This window comes from Numenius arquata, chromosome 16 (genome assembly GCF_964106895.1).
Source record: "Numenius arquata chromosome 16, bNumArq3.hap1.1, whole genome shotgun sequence".
Taxonomy (NCBI): domain Eukaryota; kingdom Metazoa; phylum Chordata; class Aves; order Charadriiformes; family Scolopacidae; genus Numenius; species Numenius arquata.
In genome coordinates, this window is record NC_133591.1 from 7,263,991 (window position 1) to 7,285,509 (window position 21,519).

A 21,519-nucleotide genomic window follows, 5' to 3' on the forward strand; every position below is an offset into this window, starting at 1 on the left:
TTTTCTTCCAAACAGCTGAAAATCCTTCATAAGTAAGAACTAAGTGAGCATTGTCAGAATTATGAAAGTTAGGTGATGGTAAGATAGCAAATAAGTGTTTCCTTTCTAAAATGCCAGTGCTCAGAGGTGGGAGCAGATGCTGTTTCACAGCAACAATACTCTATAAACAACAATTACTACAGACTGTGACATTTCCAAAGTTATCAGTGTGGCAGGATAGACAAATTTTGTATGTTCGGTAGTTGAGATGAAATGGAGTGTACCAACGAAGCCACAATTAAGTCAGTGACACAGAGAAGTAAAAGTTAAGTAACTGTCACCTCTTCCTGACCAGTTACATGTTCCCTTCAGGACTACTCACATGACAGTTGTCCAAAAATCAATGTGATTTATTTCCTGAGAGTATCAGTGAGTTAGAGACGGGGGGGAAAAAAGGCAAACCAGAAAAGACCATTAAGCGACACAGCATCTGCAACAGAAGTGCAAGTGTGCCGGGTACAAATTGTTATGCAAACTCTGGAGTGATGGGACAATTGATACAGTTTTCACCGAAATTTTCCCATCAGATTCGAGCAGTTAAAAGGTGCTTTTCTTAGCTTTTATCAGGAGAGGGAGTAATCTTGTAAGTTCAGTGTCTTAACAAATATGTGGTAACTCAAAGCAGAAAGATAATCCTAGTTTACTTCAGTGGTAACATTGAGCCTGCTTCAGGAGTTATTGATTTTTCTCTCTTCTCTTTTGATGTTACAATTTTGATAAGTTTAAATTTGATAACTATAAGTTGAATCAACAAGGAAAGTTTTTTTCCCGAGCTCTTCTCTGTGTATCTGAACTGCTCAGTTATCCTACAGGGCTATTAAATAGTCAAACACCACCTGTGGTGGAAAGCTGTCCCTTTAAGTTTCTGCTACACAGTTATGTTAAGTAATTTATTCCCAATTCATACCCAGAGCTCTCTCTCAAAAAAAAAGAATTAACCTCCTCCAACAATTTTTTTTTTCACTGAAAATTGCTACATGAACAGAATAGTAAATATTTCTTGTTGCATTTCTCTTCTTTCTCTAAGAATTAGAAGACTATCCCAGCATTCTATGCAGGATGTCTTCATATACACTTGCAAAGTTAGCTTCCTCCATTTTGATGTTTCTCTTACATCAGAAAAAAGTATATATTAGGATGAATCATCAAGAAGTATTTTAATTTTTCATGCTGAATTTATTTCTATACATATGTATTTTTATATATAGTAGATAAGTTAGTATTACTTTTTTATCTTACATGCAGCTGTGTATATCATGTCCTAGGTTAGTCTGATTGATACATTTAATTCTACTGAAGACACTGCTAAAACCAAAGTTAATCAGCATTTAATCTACCTTTAAATCTTAATCTGCCTTCATCTGAGTTTGACAACTAAACATGCTAAAATAAACTGGCAAATGACCATAGTGGAAAAATTAAATTCTCACTTCTAAGTGTACAACTTAACCTCTGTTAGGCTGTTAGCTATTTCCTTGTACATGACAACTTTTTCATAAAAGAAAGACGAAAAGATTCTGTTCTCTTTTCTTCTGTTATTACGTTGGTGGAATAATTTCAAACCTAATGGCCAGCTTTGGTTTGTGCTCATGTATAATCATATGTTGAAAATAAGATGTAGTTTCAAATATTCCTAAGTGGTATATTTCTTCCTGGAATCCTCACTTCCTACCTTGCTTTTCTACCAGAAATTAAGAGTACAAGGAGAGAGTCAGCAGATGAGAAAACACAAGAGCTTTTGAGCTGTCAGGCTTCGCATTTTACCATTACACATTTCATTTTATTCTGGTACACCAGGATGTGAGCAGCTAGCTGAAATACCTCCTGTAGTTTCTCCAGTAAGACACTTCTGCTGTGGTGCTGCCTCTTGAACTGCTCGGCCAGGGACAGTGCTGCTATGGAGCTTTGCTCTCACAGTCCCGCATTCAGCTGAGAAGCATGGGGCTATTGGTGAGTGAGATGGGAGCCGGTGGCTGCTCTCCTTTTGCGGTAGGTGTTATGGTGCTGCACCTATACAGTTATCTAAGAATTATTATAGAGAACTAAAAAGGTGAAATATTCTTGTTTGGAAATTATGATCTCCTGCAGGGAGATTCTCTTCACAGGGAGAAAAAATAAATCTATAACCAGAGACATAACCCATTTCTTTTCGCCAGCCTCAGTCCTATATTGGTCTTGTTGTTGAATCGCGGAGGAAGGAAAGCCTAATCTCTGAACTGGTGACTCATAACTTGGAGTTTATCACGGAGGTCATGTAATAGTGATAAAGGGAGCTGGCACGCATTCAGAAGCCTGAGTGTGCTAGCTCAGGTGCATGTTGGTTACAAGCAAATGAGTTACAACAGAAATCTTGCATTATAGGAAGGAAAAACTAATAGATGTGGCACAGGTGTTGTGAGACAACAGCTCGGTCCCAGCTGAGTCAGGATTTTCTAGAAGCAGAATTAGGTGTTTAGTTATCTCATGAGAAACTACTTGAAGCTTGCCCTTTTTACTACGTCACACCTGTTTGAATTCTTCTAAAGTTATAAGGGTTTTGGAATTGTATGTCTGTTTACTAGACAGTTGTACAGTGGGATTTGTTGAAATGCTTATAAAATATCCTACTGAAAAAATCTCTCTCTCAGAGGAAGTGTCAATCTAATCAAGTCACTGCTTGAGATGGCCAGCAGTAGGAAGGGCCATCTGTTAGATCTTGTTAAATTAATACGGCAAAAAACTGTGTATAAAAATCTTTTGGTCCTAGGCTGGAGAAAACATCTTGCTTGAATTTGGAAATGCAACTTCCATTTCTCTTGAAAGTTCAAAATTTAATAAAGTAATGAATCTGTAAACAGTATTTTAGTATGAGATAAATATATAATCGGTAAATGAGATAAATATATAATCATATCTATTTCCACCTGCCTTAAAGCATGAAAGAACTAGAAACCATAATTAATGACCAATATCATCTAGTACCGATATCTCAGAGATTTTGCCATATCAAATCTATTTTCTGTTTGGCATTTGAAAAAGAGAAATCAAGCATTATAACAAGTGTTTAAAATATGTCTCTTCCTCAGAAAGCTCAGGAGTTCTGTATGTTCCTGGGTGTGTGATGGTGACACAGACATTACCACTGGAAAAATTTGTGTGTTCTCTATATAATTGGAAAGAAATAGTTTTTGACTCCAGCACCATTCCATCAGAGTACTTTTTCTGTGCTCTCAATAGTATTCCAACTGTTGTAAAAATCATTTGATAGTTTTGCTTTTACAAAAAACAAAATCCAATTTAAAAAAGTCATCATAGAAAAGGGAGATGGACAGACTCTGTTTTGCTGTATGGCAAAATCCAGTCTTAGACAACATATGAAGTACAGGCCTAGAAGGGATGCTGTAGAGCAGTAAAACTGAAGAGGGGCCAACAAAAAGATGCATAGGCTTGGAGGAAGAAAATGAGGGACAATCAGGAAGACAAAATAGTAAATAAAACCTGTATTTACTCTATAAACCCTATACTGCTGGTTAGAAATGCTTATTGTGTAATATGCTTCCAAAGCTGAAATTTACACCCTGCATCCTTCTGAAATAGCATTAAAACACATTCACAGTCAGAATAATGTAACAAAACAGATGGCCAATGGACTAAAATGTTATTTTATGCTATTATTTGTGGAACCTAGGTCAATAAATTATACATATTTTCAACAATGCAAATGATTCTTTTTACTGCTTAAAAATAGACTAAGTATCTAAATTAAATTCTGAGCCTCTTCATGTAGTAATTATTTACAGCCCAATCCATTTGTTTAAGGCTGGCTGGTATAAAGCCAGCCCCTCATCTTATGTATTTGGCCATCTGTTCTGTCTTTCAGTAGCTATAATTCATTGGTGCCTATGTGTTTTGGGACCTGAAAGTTTTCTTATGTAGCAGTTACTGCTCTCCAACTCTATGAGACAGAACAAATGTCTTTCCCTTTAGAGTTCAGAAATTACGGAAAATGAAACATAAACTTAGTGATCAACTTCAATGAGTCATCAACTGTGTAGCATTCAGAAATAGAAGTGAATGAACACATCTCGTGATAATTTTTTTTTTTTTTTAAATGTGTGCTACAGTCCAATCCCAACTGCAGTACAGCAATACTCTGCAACCACACCGTTAGGGCCAGTCCAGCACAGAACTGGCACAGGGCACTTACCCACAGATTTGACGATCACTATCGATGCGCAGCCCAATGGCACAGTGTCCACTACTCACTGCATCTGCCATGCTCGTATTCAAACTCCTCTTTGTCTTGCAGGTAACTAGTTGTGAGGGTAGTGGTACTTCAACCATCAGTCCTGGGGTGGTTGTGCTGTGTTTTGTGTGTTTTCTTCTTTGATTCTTTTTTTCTTTTTTTTTTTTTTCAAATGGTGCTCTTTCCCTTGAATGGACAATCGCTTGTTTGGAAAGAAGCCAGACCTGAAATACTCTTACAGTTTTGTTTTTTTAAACGAGAAATGCAGAGGGGTGAGGAGAGGGCCGTAGGCAGGTGACAATGAACGCTGACACACTTCACTGCCACTATCAAGCTCTTGATTTGCAGTTCTGAAGTTCAAGTAAAATATCTTCATTCCCCGTTCATTGAACGTGTTTGAATGAGGTCAACAGCCAGCAGAGTGAACACAAGGGCATTTAAGCCTGTCAATAGGAAGGGCTGAAAAAGAGCTGAATCAGAAATTCTGTCTCTCTGAGATGTTGATGCTTCTGTGGGAATGCTGTGTTAGGACCATAGTTGGGTAATTAGAGCCAAAAGGAACTTCCTTGACCTGCAGACTCAAAACCAGTCAGGCAGACTGGGGCACTGGTATCTCATTTCCTGGGTGAACTTTGAAGTTCTATGAACTTTGTGGTGTTGATAAGTGGATACTGTCATCATATGTTTTTGTAAAATCTTTCTTTTTTTTTAACAGTGAAGTCAGAGTAAATGACAAAATAATTTGTAGATGATGAAAAACTGTATTTTCTCTCATCAAAATGACTTTTTTATTTAGAAAAAGCTGTATCTCAACAACTTTAGACACTTAGAAAAATTTGGAAATATGGTCTTTATATTTTTATACTTCCCATTTATTTATTCTCATTTGTGTTCACTTCATTAATCTATTTGTCTGGATTGCCTCCAGCTGACCCAACCGTTTCTGATATAATGTGTAGAACAGGCTATTTCATTAAGGGTTACTATTATTTTTAGGGCTAACTACTGCAAAGCAGATGTTTGTGCCAGAAGGACTGTAGAATTTCTATGTCCAGAGTAAATTCATCTGCAGTGGTGATTTAAACAGGGTTTCTCTTGAACATTTTAAGCTATTAAGACACATTGCTAAATCACAACAGTCCCCCACTGTTCGAAGCATAATTTGTTCTGTGCATTAGCAGCCAAGGTATTTTTGTCTTCAGTTTTTTCCAAACTATAGAAAAGCATGGGTTTCTTCTTGGAGTTTTGTTTTCCTGCTATGTAGACTGCAGCAAAATTGCTTCCCATCCGGGAGTGTAATGACAGTAATTAAAAATGCATTCACTCTGAAGTGACAGGGAATCACTATGAAACAGTGATGTGAAACATGAAGATTTGGGGGAGTGAATTTCTTTCTCTTGTTTGACACTGAGATAATTGTACAATATGAGTTTTTCTGATTTTACAGTCAGTGCATCTCAAGACTTCCAAATTCATCAATAGTAATTAAATTTTCAGATCAGGATACGCATGAGTGGCATATGAATTGAGTGGCCAGGGTTTGCACACTAGTTACTTCAAGATCTAAGCTGGTTTTTTAAAAGTTTCCAGGTGTTAGGTCTCTTGGAAATGGTTTACTAGCTTTGAATGGATGCCGTACTCTGCTCCCGATTCTGCAGGCAACCTGAAACACTACCGTGTTTAGGCAGCACACTTCCTTTCCTTTTTTTATCTATATACATGTACACACACATACACATACACATAAATGAATAAATACATCAACCAACCAGCCCGTAATTTCTGTGGAATCAAATCCTACTTCTTCAGTTGTATTCCTTGGTCTCTGAGGGGTCCCATACCAATAGCTCTGTAGATAACATTTTGAAAGCATAATGCATTCTGAAAGCATAACCTTTTCTCTCCCCTCCTTGGTATAGCTCAGGCAGAAGCTGCATCACTGCATACTTCCCTGCAATCCCCGAACACTCAAAGTCCAAGACAGGCTACAGTAACAGATGCTGCCAAAAGAAAAACTCCTTCCAGAGTCCTATATGACCCATAGGAATCAGAACTAAGGAGAAAGAGCCCGGTGGTTTCCGCAGTCACCTTCACCTTCGTTGAGCTGCCCACATCTCTCTAGTTCTGCACGTTGTAGAAAATCTGAGAAAAGTGCATTTTAATGGAACAACAGAACAGATACTTTGTTGGGGAGAACTGGCTTTTTGTGCTATGAACTAATCTTCTCATCTATGCACAATAGCAGTAGGAGTTACAATGCCAACCTTTGATCTGAACCTTAATTTTATCCTCTTAAAGCCTGCCATATGTCAGGAGCTTCCAATGGCAAACAAACTGCATACTTTGAGGTGGAAATATAAAGGATGAAAACAGCTATCCATTGACTTTCTGGATTGATTGCTTCTGATAGTATGTTCAAAGTTACAAGACTAATAAAAATATAAACAAAATATTTCAGAGAAGTTCCATATAGGAGAACACCTTATACATGGTATTTTTCAACTAAAAAATTGGAGATTGGAAAGAAGTTTGATTTGTTGTTTCTGCTTCTCATTTTAAAATTGTTGTCATTAATATCTCAAAATCCCTGCATCCTAATAAACTATTGATTCCTTTCTCTATATTCCTGTAGGCAATGGATTTAGATATTCCAGTGCTGGCAAGGAACATTCCTGGAAATGCAGCGATAATAAAACATAAGGAAACAGGACTGCTATTTTCAGATCCCCAGGTAAGAAAACAACAAATCCTTAGACCTTTCCCTTCCAAAGGTTAGGTTCATTTTCCATTACATGCTTGTGTCTGTCTGGAAACATGGTTTTTACTCTCAGCAATTTCTCTCAAATTCTTCTAAAAACCTGGGTGTTAGACTGCCTTTCTTGAAGCTCTGCTGTTGTCTTGCATTCACTTTGCAGTTCACTAAACTTTTACTAGGTGTCAGCCTTGCTGAATGTTTCTCCAGCCTGTGCTGCTTCAGAGCCTGCCATCTGAGTGGGGCTCCCTACTCAGAGACTTGTGGCACTTCAGTTTGAAGGTTCCATAAGCGAACCCTGGAAGAGATGCTATGCATATGTCGTATTTCCCTTCAAGTACTAACTGAAATATGAACTCCTATTAGGCAAGCAGTAGCTAACTGAAAGAGAACTATGAAACTGAAGTTTTAGATAATACTTTATCTATAATTTCTAGCAGTAAGTGTTAATATAAAGCGTTACTAGGTCCAAGATATTGGTTGGACGGAAAAAAATTATTGAATAAAATTAATCAAAGTGTTAGAATGGAGTTTCTGCAAAGATAAGTAAGTGGGGAGAGAGGGAACACTACCCATATTTAAATGCTGGAAATTTTCATTTTGGTTTATTTTCCTGCATTATGGCTTTGCTGTTACATAATCGTACATGTTGTGGAAGATGACTTTCAAACACAAGTTCCCTTAGTGGTTTTATCCAACTCAAGATTAAAAACTCCTTGCTAGAATAGTCCATTTGATAATTTTGCAAATTGAAAATGTATCTCATTTATTTACTTTGAGGAATGTGTGATTAATGCATCCTATTAAGCTGTGTTTCAGGAAGGTGAATTCTCTGGGTTAGTTTTGGAGGCTTGTTTAATAGAAAAATTCTTGCAGCTCATGGTTTTGTTTTTTCTATTTTTTTTTTTCTGGCATATTCATTGTTTCCAATGGTTTCTACAAAAAAAAAAAAATTGTTAACTTCTGGAAATTATTTTGTTGTGGAAGTATTCCCTCTTATTGCAATATCCTTTGGCAATGAAGTACTTCCAGGCTAGTGGAGGCTGAGATATAAAGCTATTTATAAAATTATTTGTACATATATTCCCTGCAAAAAAGCCCATTGACTTTCATATGCTTCTTCAAAACTTCAAGGATATATGACATGTTGAACACGCAGACTGATGGCTCTCCTGATATTAATTCTGATACATTCTGTTGTTTTCCTCAACATGCTGGTTACATTTGGCTTGGAATTCAAATACATTATTCATACCAGACCCAATTAGCTTCGTCATACATCCTTGTAAGCAGCCTCTTCTGTGATCTCCAAGCATCCAACATTCCAAGTGTTTATCTGGAATCAAATAAGATCAATTTTCTTTTTTTTCTTTTTTTTTTTTTGAAGATGAATTAAAAATATGCTATCTATTTCCTCATTTAGAGGAAAGTGCAATTTTAAGCACAGAAGTAGTCCCAGTATCAGTGACTCTGTACAAATGGCTGAGGACTTGCTTTTATATCAGAAATAGCATCACAGGCTATAAATATGTCTAGAACGCTATAATCTTAGTTTATATAAACTCTTTCTTCCTGAGCTTCCTTCTCTGCAACGTGCTGTGCCAAACATCAAAACCACCCCTATTCTGCTGCTGCTTGTTGACCCCCCTTTTTGCTGTTATTCTATCTCAGCAGTCCATAGTATTTTTTAAGTGAAGATGTTAACTTGCGTTACCATATTAACTATCATGCTCCTAGGTGATATTTGTACTGGAATCACTAATGTTTGTGCAGGTACCCTATTTTAGAAAGGCAAGTAATATCCTTGCTTTCTCTGTAAAACAGCAATCGTATCTCATTTAATAGAAGCCATTTTATACTGTCACTGGTGTCAAACTATCACAATTTGCAGATGGGTCGGGAAAATATTTGTTTGCAGGATAATACTCTAATCCCACTGCAGAGTTGTTGAAAAACTTCTTGCAGAGATGAGCTCAGAATGCCAATCATCATTACTCACGGTTTCAAAGGTAAAGTAACCGTTTACTCTTGTTCCTTATCTCCCAAACCATATCAAATACAGTTTTTAAACCACTGTACACAGTCTATCAGAGGTTGAGACCAAAGAAATGCAATTAAGTTTGAACACATACAGTTCAAGGTATTCCTCATATTCTCGTTGGAGGAAGGAAGAGTCTGCCCATGGCACTTTGAATACTGCCTTAGAAGATTCAATCTGACAATAGGGATGGGAAAGCATTTGTTCTGGTAAGAAGTTTTCTGGTTTTTTTGTTACTCTGAGTGCTTTGACATCTTAAATATCTGGTAAACTATTTTCTGCTGTAACCCCAATTGCATCAGGGAAAGTGCTTTTAATCATACAGGGAGATCAGTATTGTATTCAGGTGCTTGGGGAAGTTTGTTCTGTCTTGAAGAATCTGGGCCACCAAAGATTTTTAAGAAAATGTCAAAGAAATGTTTATTGCTAAGTTCAGTGGATCCTATCTGGTTGTGATGATACAGACTGTATCATAGGTCAAAAGTAGAAAGCATTGCTTCTTTTCAAGTTGCTACTGATCTGGGGAGGGAAAGCTTTACAACATGGTTAGCTTAGATATGAGCAATTGCGTCTGGTCTGCACACTATCTTATCTTTTGAAAGCTAAATTAGAGGGATATAAATTGACCATTACACAATGAGAATCGTTTTAAATCGTTGTTGGTTTTCTTCTTTTATTCTTGCTGAAAGTGAGCTTTTGTGGCTTACAGGAAAGTACGAAATTTTGTGCATAATTGTACTCGTCATTAACCATTTGCACATAGGCTGAGGCTTCATGACTGGAAGTGGAAACCTTGCCAGTCACTGAAGACAGTACTCAGATGGAAACAGTTAATGTAAAAGTGAAAGCTATGAAACATTTTGTCCTTGATACTACATCATCTGTGCACATTACTTTTAAATCGTGGTTTGATCCTGCCACTACTTGAATTTGCAAGTTTATGGAATATTTGACACTGAGTTAATGGGACCTGAAAGAAAAAAATGGTAAGTGAGAGATAAGAATAGCCAGCAGCTTTTGGGCAATAAGTAATGCAAAACCAACTTAAAAAGGAAGACACAAAGAGTTATTCAGCATCCTAGGTTTCAAAATTTTATGTTCAGCACCTGTAAAATCTCACAGAAGGAGGTAAATAAACTTCAAAGTCAGTAAGAGAGAGGCCAAGCATAAACAGAGTTTGAGGGCAAGCGGGACCTGGGAAGACTACTGCTAGCAGTGAAACTTCTGAAGTGGTAGGAGGGAAGCGCAACTCAGCTGAGAACAGGCAGCAATACGTTGATTGCACATTGGTCTGCTCTGCCAAACACAGGGCAATGCCGTTTCTACTGGGGCTTCAAGCCAGAATATTGCTGAAGTTTTTAGACCTTTGAACCTTCGCACTGGATAGACTAATTTGCATTTTTTGGCAGTGCCAGCAATGACTGTTCATAGTCCCCTAGAAATACTGGCCCATTGCCCTCTGAAGTACACAGATGTGCTAGCTGATTTCTGAGCGTTGCCTGCCACTAGATAGATCTGTTGCAATTCTAAATATACATCTGTCATTTGCCTTCCCTGGGGCGATTCTCTGTTGTTTAAGAATCATGTACTTTTATCTGCTGAAGCTGATATGAAATGGTTTAATTGCAGACTTACTTTCGTTATATAAATAATATATTAACCATGCATCTTATTTTCATTGTGTGTGAGCTGTGACACTGGTGTAGTTCTTGTGGTGACTGAAGGAATATTCATTCTTTTTACTCAGTGCACTCATTTTCTAGCTTTTTCTTCCAGATACCTGTATTTCTGGTCTCTGAAAAATATTATACAGAATTTCTTTTAGGTACTATATAGGGAAGCTGACATTTACTTTAAAGATGATTGGTCAATTTACCAGGAGAAAAGTGTATTATGTATGTTGCTGTTGAAAAATGCTTTGAACTGAAATACTACCCATAAAAAGGGCACGTGTAGTATCAGTTCTGAATGTACATAAGATATCTCCCCCGTTTTTTCTGGGTTGTGGCTAACTACTGAGGTTCAACTTTTACACTGTGTTTTTCTGTCATGTGTATAGTAATTATACCCATTTCTGTATGTGAATAAAAGGCTTATTAGAAATATGGATGTTCCCCAGCTAGTAAGTTAGCACCTCCTTCATTTGGCTGCTGAAGTGCATACCCTTATGTTTGATAATTGAAAAGTAATTTGTGAATTTTGCCACTCTTTCACCAAAAGTGAAGCTTACTTCACTTCTACAACAAAATATGTGAGGGTACAAATACAGCATAACAGCAGTTAAAGAGACATGTTAGCAACCATAAGTAGTTTGTATATCATAGGCTTCTAGAACAGGAAAACTTAATGCTCGATTTTCTGAAAGAGCTCCGAGTTCTGAATGTCTGCATTCTGCAAGCCCACGCTTCGGACTTACCACAAAACTACAGCTGAAATGCAAGTCAGTTGTAGTTAAGGGAGACACCTGAAAAATGAAGTTATTGCTATCTAAAGCTGAGCATCAAAAAACTGAAAACAAGCTAGGCCAGCTGCTCGAAGGGTATGAGGCAAAACCCAGATAAGTCATAGTGAATCTTCCTATTGGCTTCCAGTCAGATTGCAAGTGACTTGTAGGTGGTCACATTTGATTAGTAGAAGAAGTAGGGATAAAGCTGAGAAGTCCTTATTCTCTGTCTCCTGGTATTTTTCCATTTGCTATTTCTCCCTCCTGCAGTTCCTCAACTTTTAAGCTTCGGACTCAGTTTGGCATTTTCCTGAAATTATCCCCAGCATTAAGTATTGTAACTGTGAATAAGGATCTAATTTCTTCTATCATTTACATGTTTCCAAGTTTTTGTCCGCTATATCCACGTTTTAAAAGAATGCTAATAGGACTACCTGTCAAGAAATGTTACATTGCTGCTTCTGTTCTTAGGTAATTTACATAAATTATTTTTAAACATTACTTTAAATAAAATCCTCCACAGGAGCATAAAATTAAAGTTGGAATGTAGTTCAGTGTGAACAGTATTTATTACTGTGATTATGCAGGCAATTGGATGAAGCCAGCATAAGTCATGTAAGACTTTCCCACCTTCCCTGTTCTGTATTCTTGCCAGATATGGAGGAAGGAAAAGGACGTGTCTCTAAAGTTGGAGTCACTGGCTGTATCTGAGTGTCTGATAGACGCAGCCTCAGGGTACTCTCTAGCCCAGCCTCACCTGTCTTCTTTAGGGATTCTCTTCCAAGCATCCAGATAACACCCTCTTCAGACCACATGGGTCCCAAGTAAGGAACTGACTACACTAGTTACATCAGCGTGTACCCAAATGCAAGGTAGTTGTGGATGGAAAGCAGACTGGGTACAAAGTGTGTGGCCCTCATGGCTATGCCAGAGGCTGTTCTTTCAGTGCTGTGTGGACAGAGCAAAGATTTACAAGCATTACTGATTTTATGTAAAATAAGAGGTTATTGTTAATATGCATGTATAAAAATCATCTTGTTCTATTACCAAGTTACAAACCTTTCCAACAGAACTGATGTGCATCTCTGACTATTTAAATTTCATGGTAGTAATACATCTATTGATAGTTTGTCTTGTCAGTGAGAGTCAAAGGAGTGATTATAACAGGTACAATGTGATTTCACATATCAGTGTTTCCCAGGGGTCACGTTACAGTTATGTATTATGCATAGCCATCACTTGCATTACAACAGCAACATTGATTCTGTGGTAACCAAAGATTTTCTATCTGTGTATGTATTTATATACACTGCGTACTTAGGCTCTTAAGTATAGTTTGGTAGTTAACCTAGTGTTGATAGGAACTCTGGTCTTATTTATGATATTTCCTTTCATAGCTGACAGATTGTGTAAAAATTTATCTCCTCCTCCCATCCTTTTTGTCCCCCATGTCCCCATGCAGTGATCTTCACTACCAATTGTGTAGTAATGCATTACCTTGGTTTTCCATTGACACAATAGCTATCTGCTTTTTTGAGCTGAACCAAGACATTATTTTGCAAAGATCTGAGCACATTTGTAATCAAGCTGAAGTATTGGAAGTTGTCTCTTGATAGAAAATTTGACCAGCTGCTCAGAACAGATTAGTTCAGACATCAAATCTCCTTTCACATGTTTGAAGTTCACAATTTCTCTTCCCTAGAACTAAATTAGAGTGGCAGAGGAGCAGGCAAAGGAAAAGTTGTAATCTGTGAGGTCTAGTTATCTTACCCAGTAAATTTAAAGGAAATTCATATATGGCTTTTTTGCAGAGCTTGTTGAGCTAACAGTGCTGTATCTGTAACTGCCCAGATGCAACTACTCTGGAAGAGCTTGTTGCTGCATGCCTGCTCTTATCTTTATACTGTGACTATAGTTATGTAGTGAAATTTTCAGTCTTAACATAAAATTAACTAAAGATGTCAAAGTAGCAATGAGATACAAATTTAGCTGAGATCAAACATCTGATGTCAGTTGTCCTCCATGCAGGAGACCAGGATAATTACTTAATTTATAACCAGCCTGGTTTTCTAACACTTGGGTAGGCAAACACTTTCTGTGTCATTAAATTTGTTGCTCATATTTGTCTTAACACTCTTGGGATTGTCTTTGATTTTAAATGTCTTAGTTGGTGGGCTGCGTAAAATAATAGATAAAATAATTATTTATTCATCATTGTTTATAAATAAACTATGGTACCTGACCTTGAAAAATTACTTTGAACAGCTTCACATATTGGCTCACAGCTGAAGTGCTTTACCAAAATCAAGATACGGGTACAAGCTATTTCAGTATCATTAGAACTTCGAGGAACTTCTAATTTATTCTTTTCTTTATCTTTTTTAGGAGTTTGTTGTGCTGTCCAAGAGTTTGATGAATGACCCCATTATGGAAAGAGAAATTATAACAAGGGCCAAAGACTACGTGAAGAAACATCACTCATGGGAAAGTGAAAGAAAAGCCTATCAGGATCTTGTCCTAAGACTCCAGTGAATTGCAACACTATGGTTGATACCCAGCAGCCTATGTAGAGCACTTTAATGATGGATACGTAATTAGATTTGGGTTTCTCTTGGTTTCTTTTTAGAAGAGATAGTAAGACATATGTTATTATTCTATTCAAACATACCAACATCACAGGAGTTGCCTGCTATTTCAAACTGTCAGCTTTATCTAATTCAGCACACTGTCTCTAGTGCACCAATTCATCTCAGACCGGTATCATTTTGTAAGATCACATAGGAGAAATATACTCCTTGAGCAGACACAAGATTTTTGTTGTTGTAAGGCCTCAAAGGGAGGATGATTTCTTGTACACAGTGGAGCACTTCACCACATAGAGCTTGCATCAAATGTTCTGATCATGTTGCATCCTAACCAAACTGCAGTAGCACTTTTCTTTCCAGTTACAGCAATCTGAATGTATTCAGGTCCATGTGACATGCACATATTTGTTCATAAAGCCAAGATTAGTTATGTAAACAGAGTATAAAATTATTAAGATGAAAGCTTTCTTAAGACTGAAAGATCAACATATCTGTTGACTGCATAATGATAAGGGGGGGGCCAAAAAAGCAAATGGAATGTTGATACTTGGGGAAAGTGAGGAGTACAGGGCGTGTTTTGTATTGCCCTTGAAGTACCTGAATTGCTTTCAGGTAAGCTGATATGGCCAAACAGTCCTATCCTGCATTTTCTCTTGGGTCCTGGGACTGGAGCCAGAAGGTCGGCACAGCACCTGACAGCCAGACGTGGCTTCAGATTCCAGAACTGCAAGATGTGCTTGCAGGCAGAGACACTTTGTTACGGAAACTACCTCTTAGTTTGCCAGTTTCTTTGGTACCTCTGTGATTCACTTATTTGCTAAAAGCTGTAAAAAGGGATGAAGGGGGTGGGGGGGTGGGGGAAGGTATTTTCATTTACTAGGTATTTTGGTACTGTTCATTCTCGTTTGTGGCTTTCAGGATATATTGTAATATAGTGCAGCAGGCTATTTAAAAGTGAGACTTAGCTGTGCTTGAAGTCCATACTAATAATTCCTGCCAGGTCAGTGATTATGGACATATCTTTGAATCAATAATTGGTCATCAAAGGACTTACATTTATAGCAAAAAAAAAAAAAAGAGGGTCATATTTTTAACTGCTTGTTATTAGGAAACTCTGAAACTCTATTTGCTTTGTATAGGCTTGATCCTGCCCCAGTGAGAACCAGTGAGATGTTTTCTATTGATTTGAATGGCTGTTGTGTCAGACTTTTCTTTGTAATAATGTTCACTGTGTATTTTAAGCGTTCCTCTTTATTTTTGATCTTTTGCAACTGTTGGGACAGTAAACAAGAAAGTAATTTGAATGTTGTATATTGACTTGTCCAAAATTTCCCCCCTTTTATTGTTATGGGCTTCTGCTCAGCATCGCCTTCCATAAGACAATCCTCAAGGGCAAAACTGGCCTGATTTGAAATCCAAGAATTGCTACATTTGCTGTTGAGCACATTTTTCCTAATTATTTCTGGCATGTCTTTTGACGTGCTGGGATGCAAGTACATCTGTGCTAGTTCTAAGCATAAAAGTCACCAGCCAACATCTACCTCTGAACAGTTTCTAAAGCTGCAACGTAATCAGCCTGTTGGGTTTTCCCTGCTGTCTCAGGAGGAGCCATAGTTCTTTGGCCATCTCCGTTACCACTGAGAAGTGAGGCCTCTTGGGGGATTGCAGTGTCTCTTTTGGCCACAGTAAACAATATACTACAGGAAAAACCCCTACAACATGGATTTTCAGCACGATGTATGTAGTATGGGACCCTTATTGGAAATAGGAAAAATAGGAAATAGGAAAAATAGGGGAAAAAAAAAGACCATTTATAGCTGAGACAACTACAGGGAGTCCTGTTCCTCTCAAAACATCTTCTCACAGATCTCCTGTGCTGGTGTATCTCTGATAATCTGCTTGTTTGGCTTTGATCCTTAGCCATTCCCCTACCCCCCTTCCTATAGTATTGGTTGTCTTCTGAGAAATACAGATTATTAAAAACAAATAAACAAATGCATAATGTGGGATAGAAGCCTAAGCATTGAGCTAATGGTAAATGATTAGTAATAGTAATGATTAGAAAGCCTTTTCTAAAGCGCGATATATTTACTACCAAGCTTCAAGCAACTAAATACATTGATCTGGAATTTGTGCTATTTCCAGCAAAACAAAACATGTTCAAGTGAGAAATTCTGTTATACCCCCAGAATGTAATTAACATACGATTTTTCAGGCTGTATTTAATCTATAAATATGAAATCTGCATCTGGGAAACAGCATGCTCATTTGCATGTGATAACAATACCAGAAGCACAAACAATCCTCCTGCAATATATGCATTAAGAAAAAAAAAAAATGAAAACAACCAAAATAGTGGCGAGATCAGCCCTCGGGACTGTTTTACAGTCATCAACTGAGGCAGCATTCATCAATCAAGGGCATTCAGCTTTGATATCATTTATCACATGGGCTTGTGTTCTGCAACATGAAGCCCGTCTATTAAGGCTAAAAGGTTGGGGCAACAACTGCTAGGGAATTTCATCATAATAAATTGCTATTGGATTTATGTTTTAAATTTCATCGAGTCTTATGTTCCAGGTCCATAAATATTCAATGAGTCTTGTACGTCCTTGTGAAGAAAATATGAGACCCATGCAAGCAATTTTAGGTAAAATTATCTTTCAAACTTCACTCAAATGATTTTATATTTAAGAGAAAGCCTTTTGTTGTCCTGCAGCCCTAATTATAGTATTTATCTTCCCCCTTCAATGCCCCATTTCTTATCCTAGCAGCTTTTTAAGCAAGGCACACCTCGATGAGATAAAGATACAGCTCCAAAAATAGCATTTGTTCTGTTCGCAGGAAAAACCTGCATTGTGCATTTACCCCGTGGCTAATTCTGTATTTCAAGACCTTGAAATGTACTGTTAATTAATCCAATTACATGCATTTTATTTTGCAATTAATTCTGCCATTGAATCCACAGGAACTGAATGAAAGCAGTGGACCTGTACAATGGGTACTACTATGCTCTTTCCTTTCTTGGCACGATTACTTCAGAAGTGGAGACAATTTGGTAGTGTGTGGCAAAACCCAGCTAGAGCCTGTGGTGTGTGGAATGAGAGCTTCCTGAATTAGGATTTCATTTTAATTAGCTCTAAAGCATCCATACTCCAATTTTTAGAGTTTCTACATCCCTGTTACAAACTTAACCAGTGTCTTCCCTAAGAACACTGATAGGGAGTTAAGTCTTCCCATTTTTGTCTGCTCCCAGGCAAAATGTTACTGTTGGCTTAAACCAGTAAGGCTTTACCAGCTCTCACCTCCGCAGTCTTGGCTCTGCTGTTCTCCCCAGCAAGTGGAGCCAGTGCCGCATTCCCCTCTGCTCCTGCCCACCGGGGAGAGCATTAACAGGCAACCGCTCTTACACCTTACAAAGGGTCGCTGTAGGAAGCAAGGGGAAGTTCATTCACTAGAGTGAACACAGAATTTGTCAGACTCTTGTCCGTTGCCAATAGCACAATCAACAGCTGGCGCTGAACCCCAGCCTTTGGAAAACAGATTGTACTGATCTGAATTAGCTTATCTTCCCAATAACCAGCGTGCCTTAGAGGTGGGCTATGCAATGTGCATGGAGGGAAATAACGTAGTCTAATAGACTTGGGGAAAGGATTTAGATATATATCTCTAAGGATTTAAAGGAAACAAAAGTAAAACTTTTCTCTTTGGACTCATTACAGCTCATTTTAGAAATATTTAGAGCATTTCAGACTTCAGAAGACACAAATGAAGCAAAAAGCATCAGAGGAAGGAACCGGAGTATGACTATGGCTGTAAGGATATTAGCACATTCTTTCAATAGTTTAGAAAAGACTCTATCTGATGAGACTTAGCTCCAAAAGGGATGTTGCATTTAGAGCGTTAACATTTTAAATGCAGCTTTTGCACATGGCAAAAGTTGGCTGTTATGACAGTTATCAGGGCTGCCAAGGCTTGCAGGACTCTTGCATGTTCAGCTGTGATTGCTTTGGTCGCTTGGCTGAGTCAGCAGCTTAATTCAGAGCCCTTTGGGATGCCACTGTGGGATTCAGAGCCCTTTGGGTGCCAATTGCAGTCTGATACTGACCATTGCAATTTCAAGTTCTAACAGAACCTCAGAGCTCCAAAAACGCAAGAGATAGTTGCTTGGTGATCTTGGGGAAATTACCTTTGATGTTTTGCTTTTAACTTTCTTGACATATCAGGACTTAAAGACACCTGTCAAAAGAAAATGTTAAATTATATATCAGAAGACTTAAAAGTATTTGTGGTCTTTCAGCCAATCATTTACCATCAAGTTAGCCTGAGTATTAAGCAATCCAAACGTAGCAAATGCTACGTGTATGTTTAATGAATGCACAAGTACATCAGACTTCTTTTTCAACAGATTTTTTTTCTCCTGTCTATTGGGCTCATGACCCTTTCTGTCCCTTTCTCCCCTCAGTCTTTTTAATCTTTTGGTCAAGAACCATTCCACATGAACATAAAGAAACAGTTTTGTCAAAGGCTTGTCAGAGGAGATGGGTGCTTCCATGTGGAAATCAATCATTTAATGGCTCAGTGGGATCTGAGCATTTTTTTTCATTAAGTTGTCCAAAGTAATTTCATCACTCCAGAATTTATTTCACTTCCACCCTCCTCTGGCTGGTTGGACCAAGCCCAATTGCTTTAATGTTTGAAACTTAAACCCCATGTAAGAGCAGGTCTCTACAGCCTGAGCTGAAATTCCATGGTATCTCCTCGCACATGTCCCAGTGTTCCTAGATGCCACAGACCTTTAATTCTGCCTGACACAGCCAGAGGAAAGCCTTGTTCTTCCAAAGTCTTAATTGCATTTAAAATTCTAGAGTAAAGGATCTACTATAAAACAAAAGATTCATGGTCACCAACATAAGAGCAAACTGTAAGATTAAAACTGGGATTTCTAATTTTTTAAAAATAATCTACAATGTCTAAAAGGGTGGATAATTTTTATGTGCAATTTAATCCTCTTTAAATGAACCATATTTTCATCAAGTAACTATATCATCATTCCTATGACATCTAATTTTAGGTATTAAATATTGAGGGCACTTGAAATCTCTTATCTTTCCAAAAATGTAGGCCAGCATTTGTTTTGTCCAATGCCTGAAAAATTATTCTAGAAATTCATTTCCCCTAGAGCATTACCATTAAGCTAATTTGAAACATTTGTTTAAAATTAAACAATACATTTTAATAAGAACAACAGAGAACATCTGGTTACTGAGATATCATAGTTGTGGACACCTGACCTGGAAGAGCATGTAAAACACCCCTACAGCACCCTTTAACCCTTCCTACTCCAGAAGCAAGTTGCAGCACCTCTTTTATGATATTTTAGTATGCTTCTTACATTGCAGCATCCAGTCTTGTGTACTTCAGCACAAATCGTCTTAAGACAGAAGTCCAGCTATAACTATAACCTTGCTAGATAGAGAGGTCACTTATTCCATTTGTCTGATTCAATCAAGTTACATCAGGCATTGAAAGTAAATGCCCCTGTACTGCTTCAAAAATTAACCCCCACCATTGAAAAGTTACGCTGTTATTTTAGTGGCTTTAATGAAGTGAAATGAGTTACGGAATCTTTAATTTAACTTGGGTAATATATCAAAAGCTTATATGCTTGAGCATGGCCTTTGCTGTTTCTTACAGCCTCCTAGCTTCTTTCCTAACTTTTTTTTTTCTACAAATACGCTTAAGCAATAAGTCACCTGAAATCACATTAAAGATATATATGAATTCCTGCTTAACGTGTACAAGTGTTCACACCTTGCAGTGCCTGCCTGAGTCATCCAAATAATTGCGGTGCTTAGCCCTGCTCTGGCACTTGGGCTAGGAGCTTTTGAGGTGGGAGGAGGCAGCAGGCCAGCTGTATGGCTTTTAGCACAACCATGTCCTGGGCTGCAGTAGAAATAATAAATACTAATGGCATGAATTATTTGCTCCACAATCCCTGTTTAGGTACCTGGTATAATTCAGCAGCAACAACAACAGTTATTTGAAGAGCAAGGTGAGGCTGTAAAGGTAACACACTCTAATGAAGTAATAATGCTCTCAAATATCGGTACGAAATATTAGCACTTCTGTCCCTATTTAGAAGTCAACTGCTGAAATCAGAGAGCCAGACTGTGACACCATCATGGCATTACCTCTTGCTCCTCGAACAGCATCAGCAGCTGTTGGATTAGAAGGTGCTATCCAACATGAATAAAGGTATTAAAGGCTAGCTCACACTTTGTAATGTTGTTTAAAAGAAGTTTGTCTTGGCCAAGTATTAGGGACAATATAGCTATTTACAGACTGCACTGCAAGTCAGGCAAAAAAGGTGCATCTTTTTCTGTATGAAAGTGTAGCAAAGTAAGATCAATGGGGAAATTTAATACCCATTTTCTGAAACAGGAGAACATTAGTATTACATGTTCTGAATATTCATCATCTTTTAATACCATTTCACTCTCTTTTTGATCTCAGTAAGGCCCTAGTAATGATTCTGTTCAGAACAGGTTTAAAGTCTTTCACAAAGCCTGTGGTTCATCTTCAGTTTTGTATTTACTGTTTCTTACCAATTACATCCCTTACTGTCGTAGCCTTGGGAAATGCTGCAAGGTGTCCCTGGAGTATGATGCATCTAGTTACCTACTGCATCTTCCACCCCTTTTAGTTACTTTTCTGTAGCTTAATGAGATCATTTTTCTGTCCTCTCCACTCTTAAAACATTTGTCCCTGTATGTCATTTGTTTGAATAAAACATCAGCATGTGTTTAAGCTTGCATGGGGGGAAAGTCTCCCAGCCATCATTGTTAAGGTAACATTGTTCACACTGAACTACATCTGTCCTTTTATCCCACCAATTGCCAAGCTCAGATTTTGCCAAGAGGCAGCTCAGCAGCAAGACTCAGTCACCTCACCCAGCTCAGATGTGGGACGCCCTTTGCAGCGGTGGCCCAGAGCACAGGGCGCTTTGTACTGCTGAGAAGTGGGAGCAGTGGACATACAGGGAAAACGATAAATGAAATGGGAAAATCAGCCAAAGCAGAAATAAAAGAAAAGCTGTATCTTCAACCCTTCTCTCTGCTAAGCAGGGTAAGTTTTGAAGGATTATTACTGATGTCCTTCAAGAAGTTTGCATTTGTTTTGAGGATAAGGAGAAGACCAATTTTTAGAATTATAATTCCCTTCTCCAGCAGGTAAGGCTGCAAACCAAGCACTTTTCTTTTTTTTTATTTCTTAAAAGAAAGCTGCCTTTTAGACTCTTTGTTCTTTGAGGCCAGGATCTCCTGACAACTGATGGCCGCACATGCCTCCACAGGTCACTGCAGAATCTCCAGTCTGCTAATATTGTTGAAGCACTAACTTGAGTTTTGCCAGTGCAATGCAATATTGTTCTAAATG

General features: G+C 37.9%; 1 protein-coding gene across 1 annotated transcript in view; it reads left to right on the top strand.

The window, feature by feature from the left end:
• GLT1D1 (glycosyltransferase 1 domain containing 1) overlaps nt 1–14,559 on the top strand; it is a 58,171-nt gene extending 43,612 nt beyond the window's left edge. Inside the window, exons 11-12 of the mRNA XM_074159628.1 lie at nt 6,897–6,995; nt 13,883–14,559. Of these exons, the coding sequence (XP_074015729.1) occupies nt 6,897–6,995; nt 13,883–14,029 (246 nt within the window). The 3' untranslated portion in view covers nt 14,030–14,559. The remainder of the gene's footprint in view (nt 1–6,896; nt 6,996–13,882) is intronic.
• The last annotated feature ends 6,960 nt before the right edge of the window (nt 14,560–21,519 follow it).